The sequence below is a fragment of the Periplaneta americana genome, chromosome 12 (genome assembly GCF_040183065.1).
Source record: "Periplaneta americana isolate PAMFEO1 chromosome 12, P.americana_PAMFEO1_priV1, whole genome shotgun sequence".
Taxonomy (NCBI): domain Eukaryota; kingdom Metazoa; phylum Arthropoda; class Insecta; order Blattodea; family Blattidae; genus Periplaneta; species Periplaneta americana.
Genome location: NC_091128.1, coordinates 85,634,037 through 85,648,899, shown reverse-complemented (window position 1 = coordinate 85,648,899; position 14,863 = coordinate 85,634,037). Strand labels below are relative to the sequence as shown.

Genomic DNA, 14,863 nt, shown 5'->3' with positions numbered 1-14,863 from the left:
CTGTATTCTAAAAAAAAAATGGTACTATGATTCTTTCACCCACGATGCCGCACTATACACCGGTTTTGTCGTAATGGAGGGGCACTTCATGTACGAAGTCAGGTTTATCAGTACTCCAGTAACGACTGTTTTGAGTACACACACACAATCATGCAGATGGAAACAGGCATCGTCCGAGAAGAATATTAAATGTGGATCTATTTGTCCATTGTACACATTTCCCAGAATTCACTCACAAAATGTGCGCCCACGTACGGGGTCAGCTGGCTGAAGAGCATGTGTCACAGTTATTTTATACTGTTTGAAATAATTTAGTAGCTTTTTTGCACAGACCCACATGTAATAGTAACAGCAACAATAGTAGTAGTAGTAGTAGTAGTAGTAGTAGTAGCAGTAGTACTTGTAATAGTAGCAGCAGTACTTGTAGTAGTAGCAGCAGTATCAACATCAACAGTAGTAGCAGCAGTAGTAGTAGTAGTAGTAGTAGTAGTAGTAGTAGTAGTAGTAGTAGTAGTAGTAGTAGTAGTAGGATTTTCACGCGCTATAAGCTTCAAGAAGAGTAATCGAGAATGCACTCTTAAGGTTATACTTAGCAAAATTTTATTTACCAAGCATCACATGCCACATACATACGATATGAAAACTAGCAAAGGTAGTCTATTACGGTTAAATATTAATATGCCAGCAATTAGATAACAAAGGTAGGTTTCTCATTACAACGCTCTGCCAGCTTCGAATGTGTTAGAATTTGTATTTTTTTTTCGAATAATTTCACGATCACAGTGACCGGAAGCCACATATTTGCATAGAACAAGATGGTTATCGCCTTCCATTCTATTCTCGTCAGTTCTTCACTTCCGGCAACTATGATTCCGCGCATTGTGCAACATTTTTTCCCATTGGTAAGGTTTATCTTATTATGTATCACATTCAGCCTTTGAATTTCATTAACGAAAATAAATAATTCAGTTGGAATCTTGAAATTAAATTAGACTAAAAAGGCTCAAAATTTATTTAAGAAATAATTACAAATGAAGTGCTTGTTTGGATTAACTATCTCTGTTACGATCAGAAATATAGACATCAGATTCCTTTCTTTGGAGTGTAAGTGTTGATTCTTTAATTGGTTATGAAAGATGTACTATAATATCACTGACGGTATTAATAATCGAATTAGAAAAGGATGGTGTGAATTTCCTTCAATCCTATAAAGTTACACCTCTGTTGACATATTGACGTGCTGTGATACGCTAAAATGGTTTAGATAAATAAAATTAGTAGTGATGAATTTTGGGAGCTTCGATAGATAGCGAAATCCGGTTCCGCAAATCAGCTATAACGGCTGGGAGGGGATCATCATGCCAACCACACGATACCCCGTACTGGTTGGATAATCGTTCACCTCCGCTGAGCCAAGTGGACGTAAGGGCAGCAGTCAGCTAGTCGGCCTTGGTCATTGATCGTCTCACCCAGAATGATGATAATGATGATGATGATGATTATTATTATTATTATTATTATTATTATTAGTATTATTATTATTATTATTAGTAGTAGTAGTAGTAGTAGTAGTAGTAGTAGTAGTAGTAGTAGTAGTACGAGTAGTATCGTTATTATTATCATTATCATCACTAATAATATTATTGACAAATTCTTAAAGTGAGTACAAAATTTAATACAAATCTTCGTTTCTTGAAATTGACAAATGTGGAAATACTATAGAATTGGTTTTCCATTTTTGTTTACTAAATTGTTTTATCATTTTTTTATAAATTCAGTAAATTTTTTAATTTACGTTTCCAGTTAACTGAGCCGTAAGTTTAAACAAATTAGCACCTTCATAACTTTTATAGTTTTCCTAGTGCAACACATGAAAATGTCGTTCAAAACTGTCTTTCTTCAAAATACCTAATGTTCTTCCACACATCATACACTGAACATTACCTCTATGCACATTACATAAAAACATCCTACGTTCTTTACCGCACTTGTACTTATGTAGTTACATACAACTCTAAGCTACTGGGTAATTTATCTGCCGCTCGTAAAAAACTTTGGTACCGGTGGGCGCAGTCCAACACACCGGTTACGGAGACAGTGCAATATCGGTGATTTCACAAACAAATAATAACTAAAGAAGATGTTGGAAATATGTGCTTCCTTGTTCCAAACATTTTTGGCACCTTCTTAAAAAATGACAAACTTCATAGTGTTCCAGGATAGAATCAGTAGACTAGTAGGAATGTGTGGCTATTCGATCCTCCAATCTATTAGTGACTTTTACTTCCGGGAAACTTTAAAAGGTAAATTGTATAAAAATAACATACATAACTAGAAAAGTCTGAAAAATAAGATCCGAAAAAAACATCGTCTCAATTTCTGAGGTGCCATAAATAATTAGAACAGAAAAGTTTCGAACCCTCCTTTTTTAATTCGGGCGAATAGGCGTTTAAACTGCTGATTTTCAGTTATCAGTTATTACTATCATCATTGCTATCTCTGTTTTCTTTCTTTTTTTCTTGTATTAGCTCGATGAGAGCTCTATAGTGTTCTTTTTGACTCTGTTGACCCTCTATAGGGCTTTAACTTAATTTGTATTATTTTCATCAGTGTTTGTATTTCTTTTTTGTATTTGTATGTGCTATCTGGTAGGATGGAAGAGAAGGCCTTATGGCCTTAATCCTGTCAGATTAAATAAATAATAAATAAATTTTAATAACATTTACATAGTTTGTGGTTTGTTGAATCACCGATACTGCGCTGTCTCCGTAACCAGCGTGTGAGAGCGCCTCTGCTGATAACCTAAGTTTCCGCTTTCCGGGACGGAAATAATTTACTCGTACAGTATATGCGCCTCGTCAAACTTTCCCGCGTTCTTGCTTGAAGGTAAAAATAGCATACCTGTACATGTTGCCATGTACACTAACCCTCACGAGTTTGAATATACCTCGGAATTATACTGTAAGACACAACAACTCAACCAAGAATGCATAAATTCGGGAAAGTATTGTAATTCCGTATTTCTTTCTTTCTAGGCCACCTGATAAAAACAAGGAGTACAACAGAAACTTAACGCAGACATCGCTCACCGACAGAACGTACCACCACCAACTGCTGTCTCAAGAACACATCGTATCTCTCCCGTTCTTGGTTTTGAAAAAACGGAAAAAAGTGCTTCAATATCGGAAAGAAAGGTGTTTTTGCAAGCAACAGAATTATACAAGATTCTGTTTTAAGTTAAACGAAAACTCGCGATAAAATGATATATATATATATATATATATATGTTCACAATTAAAATGTATTCTGTGTGATTAGGGTCAAAGACATTCCAATATTTGGTGAATTTAACATTTTATATTACCGTATTTTAATGATATCTCAATCTGTGACAGACTATTTAATAATGTAATTCAGCCTTTTATAGTACCTAATCCATTCCATTATGCATGGATGTTTCTAAATTAGCCGTTAATGCACTAAGTTACTACAGAGATGTCATCAATTTCCACTGGAAACGATAAATTTTATGTTGAAATGCAGAACAGGTTGACAACAATTTAGAACACATTAAAATCCGATGTTGCAAATAATATACATATTGTGGCAGCAATACATCGAGTCAGCTGGTGGAGCCGAAATCGTGTGCGCATATTAATGTGTTGAACTGATTAGTTCAGCAAACCCGACAGTTAATGATTTTCTGATGAATTTGTCACAATATGAAACTTTTCTAGTACTTCCCAGCGACACGATGTGCGTGTTATTGAAGTGTTGTAAGTGACGTAGCTCCAGCACAAATGCGACAATGAATTCTTGAGACTACACGCAGTACAAGTGTAGGTCAATGAACTTCCGATTCTGAACAACTTTGTTGTGGTTAATAGTACAGTACAAACATAGCGAAAACTACATCCTGCAGTTATGCAGTGGGCTACAGACTTTCAGGGGCGAAAAATATCGATAATATTGAAGTCCTCTTCAATTCAAGTTCAAAAAGTAATTTTGTTATCTCCACAACATTCAATGATTTCTTAAATTTGTTAAGCAAACAACTTATTTTTCCGTATTAATATTGAAACGTTACCTTAATTTTATTATTATTGACTTGGTTCCGCCGTCTTCAAATTTCTAGCGAGTTCTTGCTGTTATCTTGGTGAGTATGTGTTTATGATGGTTAGTGTTTTGTCAAGAAGGGTGCGCGTTCTGAAATTTAATCGAGTATTGAGGATGTGGTGTGTATGTGTTCTTGTGTGCCTGTATATTTCGTATTGTTCTAGTGTGTTTGTTTCTCTCTTTTTTTTTTTTTTTTTGTTCAATATGTAGAATTTCCATATCTGATTCTAAATTGCTTGGTTGGAGTTGGTCATGTGTTCTGCGTGGGTGGAAATGTTGTGTGAGTTCATTACTGCTATGATGTGTTCCTTGTATCGTGTTTGAAAAGATCTCCCAGTGTGTCCGATATAGGAGTCGTTATAAAAAAAATGTTAATTTGTAAAGTCCTGTTAGGAAGTATCAGTTTGTGTGTTGAGATGTTTTTGTAGCGTGTTTTGTGTTCTGTATCTGAATTTTAATTTCCAGAGCGTTTTCATTTCCATATGTTAGCGTGGCATTTTTATTGTGCTCTTCTGGTTGTGGTTGTGTTTCTTTGTTTCTTGTGATTACGTTTTGTCTTTTTCATCCTGTCTGTTGTGTTGGGTACGTATCCATTCTCTTGTACTATGTATATAATAATGTGTATTTCTTCATTGTAGTTTTATTGGTTCATAAGTATGTTGATTAATTGGATAAACTGGGAGATCTCTTCAAACACGACACAAGTAATACATTACAGCAACAATCAAATCACACAATACTTCCACTTACTCAGATCATACTATCAAGACCAACCACAACTAAAGCAAAATAAGAAACAGATATTGAAATAATACACATTGAACCGAAAAGCCTGAAACTAAACACACTAAAACAATACGAAATATACAGACGTACAAAAATATATGCACAATACATCCTCAAGACACTCTTCTTGACACAACATTACCAATTATAAAAATACTCCCACAACAATAAGAAATCGGAAACAAGCAAAAGACCTCAATAGAAACCTGAATATGACGGAAACAAACCAAAACTAGTCACTAATTAAGGTAAAATTTCAATATTAGCACAGAAAAGTTGAAAAGTTGTTTAACAAATTTAACAAGCCATTAGTGATACAAGTGTTAAAATCGTGTAATCAAGATGTATCTAAGACATTTGCTGCGTGTGTGTTTTTCTAATTAGTTGTCGATGTATTCAACTCCAAAACATGACTTCGAATAATTTAGAGACGAATATTGTTGACAGCTCCGAGAGAAACCAGAAAGTTAAAAATCTGAACACATATAACATATATATTTATTTTTGGACTAACATTGACTCGAGAATCTCCTTATTTTAGTAAACAACATACGCTCTCGATGTGTTTAATACATTTAACACACAGTATGTACCATGCCTTAATATAGCTGGGACCATTCATATTATCAAAATTTACCGGCTTTTTACACTATCCGTGTACAACTGACACATTCTGGTGCCTTTCGCTTATTTTAGGTATTCAAACGTAACGCGGACTAAGCGAGGTCATCGATATTAAGAGTTTTGTCCCGTCTGTATCATTTTATGTGACTGCAGCATCCGACACTGCCGCTGTTGTCATTCTCGCTGAAAATTTTCCGCATTGGTGTCAATAATTACTAAATATACAGAGTGGAGGATAATTGGTGTATTTCTCTTTAGGAGCTAATATGTTTATCCGTTTTCCAGAGAATCCCACAGTTATGTAAATATCTTTTACGAATGAGAAATTATCTTGAAAATGCAGACTGCCAAGAAAAGCATATTATTGTAATATAGCAATATATTCGAACAAGGCAACTTGATCTTATTGTGTGAGGGTCTACTGCACACCAAGGTATGAAAATAAACCGCCGATTTTTTAACAGTAGAAGTTCAACGCTAGGATACGAAAATCTAAGCGAAAAGAGATTTCTGAACGGATCAGAAAACATTTCTTACAATCTTACGCCCTTATCAGGTACATTGGCGTTTAAAGATATCTGACCTCAAATTTTCTGATCGTGTAAGCGAACTTTCTAGCCACGGGAAAAGTCCGAACCAAAGACTGAAATAGTTCCGCTAGTTCTCAATAGGTGACCATATTATTGGGACGAGTAAAAAAGGATTTGTGAAAATGTTTATGTAGATCAAGTATAAATTATTCTCATAATTGACAGTATCAGCGGTTTCCCGCTAACAAGCAAACATTCTCATGGGGGCAGTTAAAAAAGTTATTTTTTTTTCTTCCACCATGTTAATAATGTCAAAACAAGTGTTTATACAAATTTTGGCCACTCGAGAGCAACTACGAGGGTCGTAAAAAACAAGTTTCCCTGCAGCCGTTTACAGAAAAAACACAATTTCATGGAAAGATTTATTGGAACAGATTTGTCATATCATGGGATCGACAGAGAGGTGCAGACGTCCGTCACACACTGATTCCGATACCAGGCGACAGATTTCTACAACACAGGGATACAAAAGTTGATACCACGGTATGACAAAGATCTAAATTCCGGTGGGGACTATGCTGGAAAATAGCTCAACAATTGCTGTATCTTTTCCAATAAATCTTTCCATTAAATTGTGTTTTTTTCTGTAAACGGCCTCAGGGAAAGTTATTTTTACGGCCCTCGTAATGGCGCTCGAGTGGCCAAAATTTGTATAAGCACTTGTTTTGACATTATTAACCATAGTGGAAGAAGAAAAAAATAACTTTTGTATCTGGCCTCATGAAAATGTTTGCTTGTAAGTCTAGTATTTTTTCACAATCATTATACGCTATTGGCGACACTGGCTGTTACCTTTGCTATCTATCCACAGAATAACTAAAGAAGCAACACTTACAAGAGCAAATTATCAAATACTATTGATTAGTGAGGTCAGGTAACTTTGAAGGTCAGTGTACAAAAAAGTCAATGCTTCTGCTGTTTATGACTGAAAATGTGTTTATTTCCGTAAGCTTATGTGTAATAAGAAACCATAAAACATTCTAGTTCATCTTTGCCGCAAAATATGAGCATGAAAGAAATTACACCAATTTTGTTACACTCTGTATCAGATTCATTTTTTGTCTTCTGTTTTAAATTATTTTCATTATGTTTATGTTTTTCCTACATTTTCTACAAATGTATAAAACTTGAATGTATGTCATGTATCGCTACTTGATATCAATGGTCCACTTTAATCTTTGGTATCTATGAAAACTATATTCGACGCTTATGTGGTAAAAATATGCAATGTGATACAAATCTATTACTACTTTAACTGCTATGTATGCAAGATTATGTGCACGAATGTACTACGAAATTTGCGGTGTATGAACAGAACATACGTTACAACAAGTGTACTTATTCAGACTCGGCGTTGAATTTGCAGCAAGGAATGTTACTAGTAAGAAAGTTACAAAATCTCATAGCCGAGATGGTCAGAATTGTGTGCTAAATTAAGTGATAATTGAACCAGAACGGATGAGTGACCTTTAAAAAATATTTCAAATTCTCCCTTCATTAGAAAGGAAATGTGATACATATAACCAACAGTGCGATATTTTTCATAGTTGCAAACATGAAATACAATATTAGATCAAGTTTTCGTGCGATTTATACATTCACTGAAAATCAACAACGTTGTACTGTGACAAAATTCAAAACTGAATGATCAAGAAAACATCGACGTGATATGTTATGGTGATTTTGAATGTGACTATCAGATATTACGAAATGTCGAGCATCCAATATTAGCGAGCAGAAAACAAGAGTGCAAATACTTCTACACCAAACGTCATGCCGAGACGTTCGATTTTTTTAATGCTTATAAAGAAAAAAAGTTGAATATTTAAAAGCAAGTTTCAAGTGTGCTTCAGCTTATGAAATCAAATTCACTAATTTTATGAGTGTATGCATTTTCATTATACATTGTAATCCTTCCACTTGGAATCACATAACTTCTCAGGAAATACATTTAAGCACAAACTGAAGAAATCCTAACCAAGAAAGAAGGCCTTCCTTCCATTACTATATAAAACACTGTGTTCGTCAAAATTCTGTAACATGAGAAACAGTCATGCAAGAAATTGTAATTTTTCATAATCACATAGCTAATAAGAAAAAAGAATTACAAAACAAATCAGAATCAGTAAGTTACAAATTGAAGTAGCGACCAAAAATTTTAATAAGGAGCATGAAGCGTATCACCGCTTATCAATATGCGAACAAGAGAAACAAAGAAGCACCAATTGCAAGATGACGGTACCTCTGCACGACCGTACCACTGGCAACTTGAGACGAGCGTTTATGCACGCTTGTCTCGGGCTGGTAATGATACGCTCAAGGCCCATCACATGTAACTATCCGGACTATAATATTGTTCCCTTCATCCTATTTCCTCGAATCAAGTCGTCAAGAGTTGCATATTTGCCTCCGTAACAATCTCTACTGACCGACCGACTCGGTGTTCGATACTTGTCCGCCTTTCAGAGAATTTCTGCACCCAATTTCAGGCAGCTTGACTCTACAGACAATTGCTCAATATATATGGGCAGCATTTCTTTATGAATATCTTTTGCTGCCAGACCTTTTGCCCAGCAAATCGCATAAAGGAGCGCTGGTCGACAATGGTACACTCGTGCAGATGTGCCGCCATTTTGCAAATGCTGCTTCTTTGTTTCGTCTTGACATGGGATAATACTGCCATCTAGCGGTGATACTGTAGCTTCAGACGTCTCACTAAAAAATGTAGGTCGCTACTTCAAATTTTGTGGTTTTATGTTTCCCAAACTGTATTCCAGTATTCCAATCACATTCGAATCTTGAATGGTTATAGACAATTATTGCTAACACACCTGAAATATTAAACATGTTTCGTCAGTTATTCATTGCTATTAGTTTATCGAGATGTTACGTCATGTTCATTAGTTCTGAACACCTGAGTTCTTGATTACATGAAATAAAACCCAGTTCTTGCAAAGGTAACAGTCACAAACGTAACACTTCTGTTACTATGAAATTCTATAAATTCTTGTGATTCCAATGGATACGATATAATATCATATATATTACATCTGAGATTGTAACATATATATTCTATGTTAAGTGTAATAGTAATATATGCCTAATGGTAGAATTGGGTATAGTGTTTCTCAAACTGTCAGTCGTTACAGATATGCGAGAAAATGTAACGAGAACATCAACTCAAATTTTTATGAGAAAGAAATTGTTTAATTACTGTAATATAGATACTTTCATAATTTGTCCAATTATTTGGCATATTTTTGTATTAAAACTTTTACAGTATTTCGTAAATTTTTAATTTTATTAGTCTTTTAACATCTAAAGTGGGTCAATTTGACAAATTTCTCTATCACAACTTTTACAGTTTGGTAATTTTTTAATTTTAGTATTCGTGTAACATTAGATGTACTTAAAGAAATTTTTGAAAGAGGGTATTTTATAATAAAAAAGATGTTTGGGAAACACTAATGTAGAGTACGCAAGAAACTGCAGTCTTAAAGCCATCATCAGACCAGACGAGTTCACGGGGATGACATTCCCATACAAAGCCTTTTCTATGTGATACATACTTTCAAATGCATACTTCGTGATAAGCTGGTGCATTAATAAGTAAAATGGGTTACATAATATTTAAGACATCAGGAACATAATAGACCACAGATAACGTACAAAATGTATTTATACTATATTTGATAACAAAAATTATTCTGCAACTTAATTTCAATATTATGAGTTCCGTTTGAATAACATATTAATAATATGAAGTCATAAAATTACAATTAATTTGGTAATTATCTGAAATTTTCCGTAAGTTAAAAATGCAGAAATTTAAATATTTATTTTTTATGCGGCGTATATCATGTCAATCGCCAATTTTTCTTATTTTGTAAAGTTTGACATGAAATATATCTTAAGTATTACCTCGCTATTTTTGTAAGATATGTTTAAACAGATAAGGTTATACATAGAATGCCATGTCATGACCCAACATGGTCTTATTCATGTTCTAATGACCATACATATAATATTTCCAATAACAGCTGGTTTCATACGAGACATAAAGAGTAGATTTTTTAATATCCTATACAACCGAAAAAAAAAAACATGAAACGTAATAAATTTTTGCAGGTGAAGTAGAAATTACACAAAAATAATCGTGTTAATGACGAAGTAAGCAAATTTCACAAAATTCAATACACTTACTAAACTGATTATGTGTTTTCAAAATAGTTCTACAATAGAGGTCAGAAATCAATAAATTGCTTAATTATAATTTCTCTCTCTCTCTTAGTAGGCATAAAACATAACTTCTTTGCTATAAAATTTAACCAGCGAGACAAAATTCTTGTGCAACATAAGATCGTAAACAATCAAATGTTGTTAATTACTAACGAACGAAAACAAAGTACAAAATCGTACCGATGTGTAAAAATATTTGTGCGAGATCGTGCGTATTTGCTTGTTTTCCGCACAGAACCAATACGCGGTAAGTGTGAAATACCACATTTAGTATTCCCAACGTAACACACATAACAATTTCCCTCTTCTTACCGCTTAAGCGCGACATTCATTTTACTGCTTTAGGCTTTTAACATATTATTTTTAGAGACGTTTAACATAGTAATAATTACAAATTCGAAACTTACCACTGCAATTTCACCTAAATTGCAATGTTAATTATTGTTTTTAAATATTTGCAAAAATTAAGTAAAGTCTACTACTCCACGAAACTTATTGCATTCCTGATACAAGTAACATTAAGGAAGCCGTGAAAAAATCAACAAGATTCCAGATGCGGATGTTATTACTGCAATATGTTATATAAATAATATTGTTAAAATATTAAAATGAAAAATAAATCATTACATAACCTTACCGTTTGTTTTAAGTTCGCATTTATAGACTGGGGGGAAAAAGACAGACGTATATCACGGCCTGCTGGAGTATAGTAAACACAGAAAACATTTTATAGCAACAATGTTGAAGAAAGATATTTTGGTTTTCCGAAGTTGCCGTCATTAAACAGAAACCAACATTGCAACTAATTAGAAATTGGTCTTTCAGGTATGTAATAAACGATCTTCGCACAAAATAATGTACGATACACAAGCGGTATGTTTGTTTTCATGTTCTCGGAAATTAAAAAAGCTCAACTACGTTTCGCTTTTTAAATTTTTTCCACGACCATGAAAACGTCAACATACCGCTCTTGTAACGTATATTACTATTACACTGTACGTACTCGAAATTTAAGGGAGGTAAAGTTTTCCTTCAGTATCCCTTACTACGCAAAAAAATCTTACTTGTCTTGTAAGCCAAAGTATGTAAATTCCTTATAAAACCATGACTGAGGGCCCCTCAATCGTAATCCTTGTGTACTCCATCTGTAGAACAGTCCCTGCTGTCCGAGGAATGGTGGGGAAGGGCTTCGGGACACCACCTCCTTCAATATTTTCTACATGGTTAAAGATATAAGCGCATTCTTTTGAATCAGTATTCCGCAAACTATAGTTGTCTGCGTTTAAGAAAGATTATTTTCAATAAATAAAATACAGAGAAAGTAAAGAAATAAGTAATATATCTACATACAAACATATTGTGTAGAACTACAGTAAATAAAACAAAAATGCTAAGTTCTCAGATATGTATCCAAGCCATTGATCCATTTACGATTTTAACAAATTTGGTGCTTGAAAACATTTTGTAAACTTACATTTCTTAGCAGAACTTTAAGATAATCGAAAGACGGTATCGTAAGAATGATATTTTGTTCAAAAACTAATGATAAACATAAAGAAAGTGGTAAAAAGTAGTCATAAAAGCACAGAAAATTTATATATTCCAACCTAAATGGACAGTATTTTCACAGCAGCAACTGCTAGTACGATAGACATATTCAAATCAGAGTTGATTAGACAACTGCAGAAAATTTTTCCACTATGAATATTGACTACGTTGTTATATAACGGGACCGAAAAATAATGAAGTTTTTATGAGCCGCTTGAATTTATAAAAATACTAACCTTATATAGCATGATGTATGGATATAAAACAAAAATGCCTGACAAGAATCAATAATCTCCTTGTAAACACCAGTTATGTATGTTAATGTGAACATTTTATTAATTGAAGTTACTATTATGTGGCCTACATTTAAATGTACAAAGTTTCACTGTAAATGTACGCAGAAGTCGATGTGATTTTCATTTCTAAATGTGCCTTCTCACTCCCATTTGTGAGCGTTTCGTGAAGTTCAAGTGTAAACAGCTTTTGTGTGTAATCGTGTGCAACCGGCATTAAGTGTAATATAAATGCCTTGACTTCATATTTGTAGATAAATATAATACGATACTGTTGCTAAATAAACAAATCTATAATTTCAATACATTGTTTGTTCAAGAATAAACATCCAGGCCCTTAGACAAGAAGAGTCATTTTACTCCATTACAATGCTTGAGTTCACATTGCTGGATCAACACGGGACGAACTGCAAACGTTTCACTGGATCTCCTTGGTCAAAGAACCTCAAGTTGCAGAGAAAGTCATATCATCGTCTTTTCTTCCTATGACAACGGTCACAAATTGCACACAGCTACGAACCTTGAACACGAACAGGAAGTCCAGCAGACAGTACCAATGCAGCATAATGATTTCATAGATACTATCCGAAGACTCAACAAACATCCCTTTTCGAAAGGTAACACTATTCAATAATGATCATTTGCCCACGTTCCAGAAATTTCACTAGCAATGGACCTCGGTAATCGAAAAAAAAAAAAAAAAACGATGACATGACTCTCTCTGAAACTTGAGCTTCTTTGGCCAAGGAGATCCGGTGTGCTTCTATTGCACGCTAGATCGACGCGAGTGTGACTCAAAATGGTCTGGTGCCACACCATACTCGTCAATTGCCTCAATGCAAGAACTGATCACCTTCTTTTTGATATTGTCTGAGGTTCTATTCGCAGATTTTCACACTTTCGACTTTCTGCTCAGCAGTTAAAGAGTGTGACATTTACTGCGTGCAAACTTAGCGATACTGCAGGTGTTTATGGAAATTTCACTAGCAATGGACTTCGGTAATCGAAATTATCGATAGTTATCTCGCTGAGAATCAATAATAAACTAAGTTCACTTATTGTTATTCTCCAATTCTCTCCAACAAGAGCATCAACATTTTTAACTGAATTTGGCATGATAACCTTGAGCGCTTGCCTTGGTTTTGGAGTGTCCTCTAGAGATGTTCAGTCGAAATGAAACCATGCACATCAATCCTTCACAGTTTCTTTTCCTAGCATGTCTCTTCCTATACTGCAACTATTCTGCGATAGACTGCAGCAGGTGTACGCTCTTTCACAGTCAAAAAACGAATTACAGCATGCCGTTCACTTTTGGACGCTTCCAACTTGCATCATACGCTTTTCTTTTTCAGTTTGGAGAAACAATGATTGGTATGCCAACCACACCTTCCAATAAAAGGCTTATAACCGTTCTTAACAATATCCCTAAAGCGAATTCTGCCGATTTTTCCTGCTGCACAGAGTAAGATTCGGCTGACATTCATTTGAACCAACCAAATATTATTTACCTACCATAAAATTAGTCTTTGTGGCTAACAATCTACAATGAATGGAAAATAGTTTCAAACTGTGTTTCATATTAGTGAAGTGGGAATGATAGTAGCTACACTTCAGCACTTACTCTATTCTTCCTCTGTCTCTTTAACGACAAGTCCACACCTGTGGAGTAACGCTCAGCGCATCTGGCCGCGAATCCAGGTGGCCCGGGTTCGAATCCCGGTCGGGGCAAGTTACCTGGTTGAGGTTTTTTCCGGAGCTTTCCCCAATACGAGCAAATACTGGGTAACTTTCGGTGCTGGAGCCCGGACTCATTTCACCGACATTATCACCTTCAGTTCATTCAGACGCTAAATAACCTAGATGCTGATACAGAGTCGTAAAATAACACAATAAAAAATTTAACGACAAGCTTTACACGAATTTCTTCAAATAAACCCTGAAACTTCGCCCACTACTAGCACTGGCGGTCAGGGTTCCACCCTCGTTATGGCCGTGATGCAATTTGTGTTGAACAGAGGGTTTTTCTCTGAGATACTCCCTCTTCTTTCTTCCATTCCTCCAACAGTCTTCACCCTGCTCTCATTTTATTTATCATCTGCAATAATTAGAAATAGGCTCAAGTGAAAATCTTGAGGGAGGGGGTTAATACGGGTGTCCGACATGGTATAAGACTTAAGAACTTGGAGCTCCGGATCCTGGGGTTCATTAAATACTTGCCTGGGGATGGTATCTGCTCTGCTCTATTAGGACTAAGACAGGATGGCCAGTCTGTCAACATCGGATTCATGAATGCTACCCAGGCCACCAGTCAAACTTAAAAAAATCAAAACATATATGGAGAAAAATAGGTCAACGAGAATCCGGATTGTGTTCGTTGATATACTGTCATCTGTTTGGACTGTTGAAGAAAATCTTACGAAGTGAATTTGCAACAAATGACCCGGTAATGAAAGAAGTACGGAAAAAGCTGCACAACCAACTAAAGAAAATTGTAAATTATGTTTTATTTAGCGACGCTCGCAGCTACCGAGGTTATATAAGCGTCACCAGTGTGCCGGAATTTTGTTCCGCTGGAGTTCTTTTACACGCCAGTAAATGCATTAACATAAGCCTGTAGCATTTAAGCACACATAAACGCCACCGAAAATTTTTTAATTATGGTTTACT

The 14,863-nt window shown here is 35.0% G+C and overlaps 2 protein-coding genes across 3 annotated transcripts in view; one reads left to right on the top strand and one right to left on the bottom strand.

Moving 5' to 3' along the window:
• The window catches only part of Teh4 (tipE homolog 4), a 41,507-nt gene extending 38,207 nt beyond the window's left edge, over positions 1-3,300 (top strand). Inside the window, exon 5 of the mRNA XM_069841686.1 lies at positions 3,036-3,300. Within this exon, the coding sequence (XP_069697787.1) occupies positions 3,036-3,044 (9 nt within the window). The 3' untranslated portion in view covers positions 3,045-3,300. The remainder of the gene's footprint in view (positions 1-3,035) is intronic.
• The window catches only part of LOC138710650 (cilia- and flagella-associated protein 298), a 429,392-nt gene that overhangs the window by 301,308 nt on the left and 113,221 nt on the right, over positions 1-14,863 (bottom strand). The window lies entirely within an intron of this gene.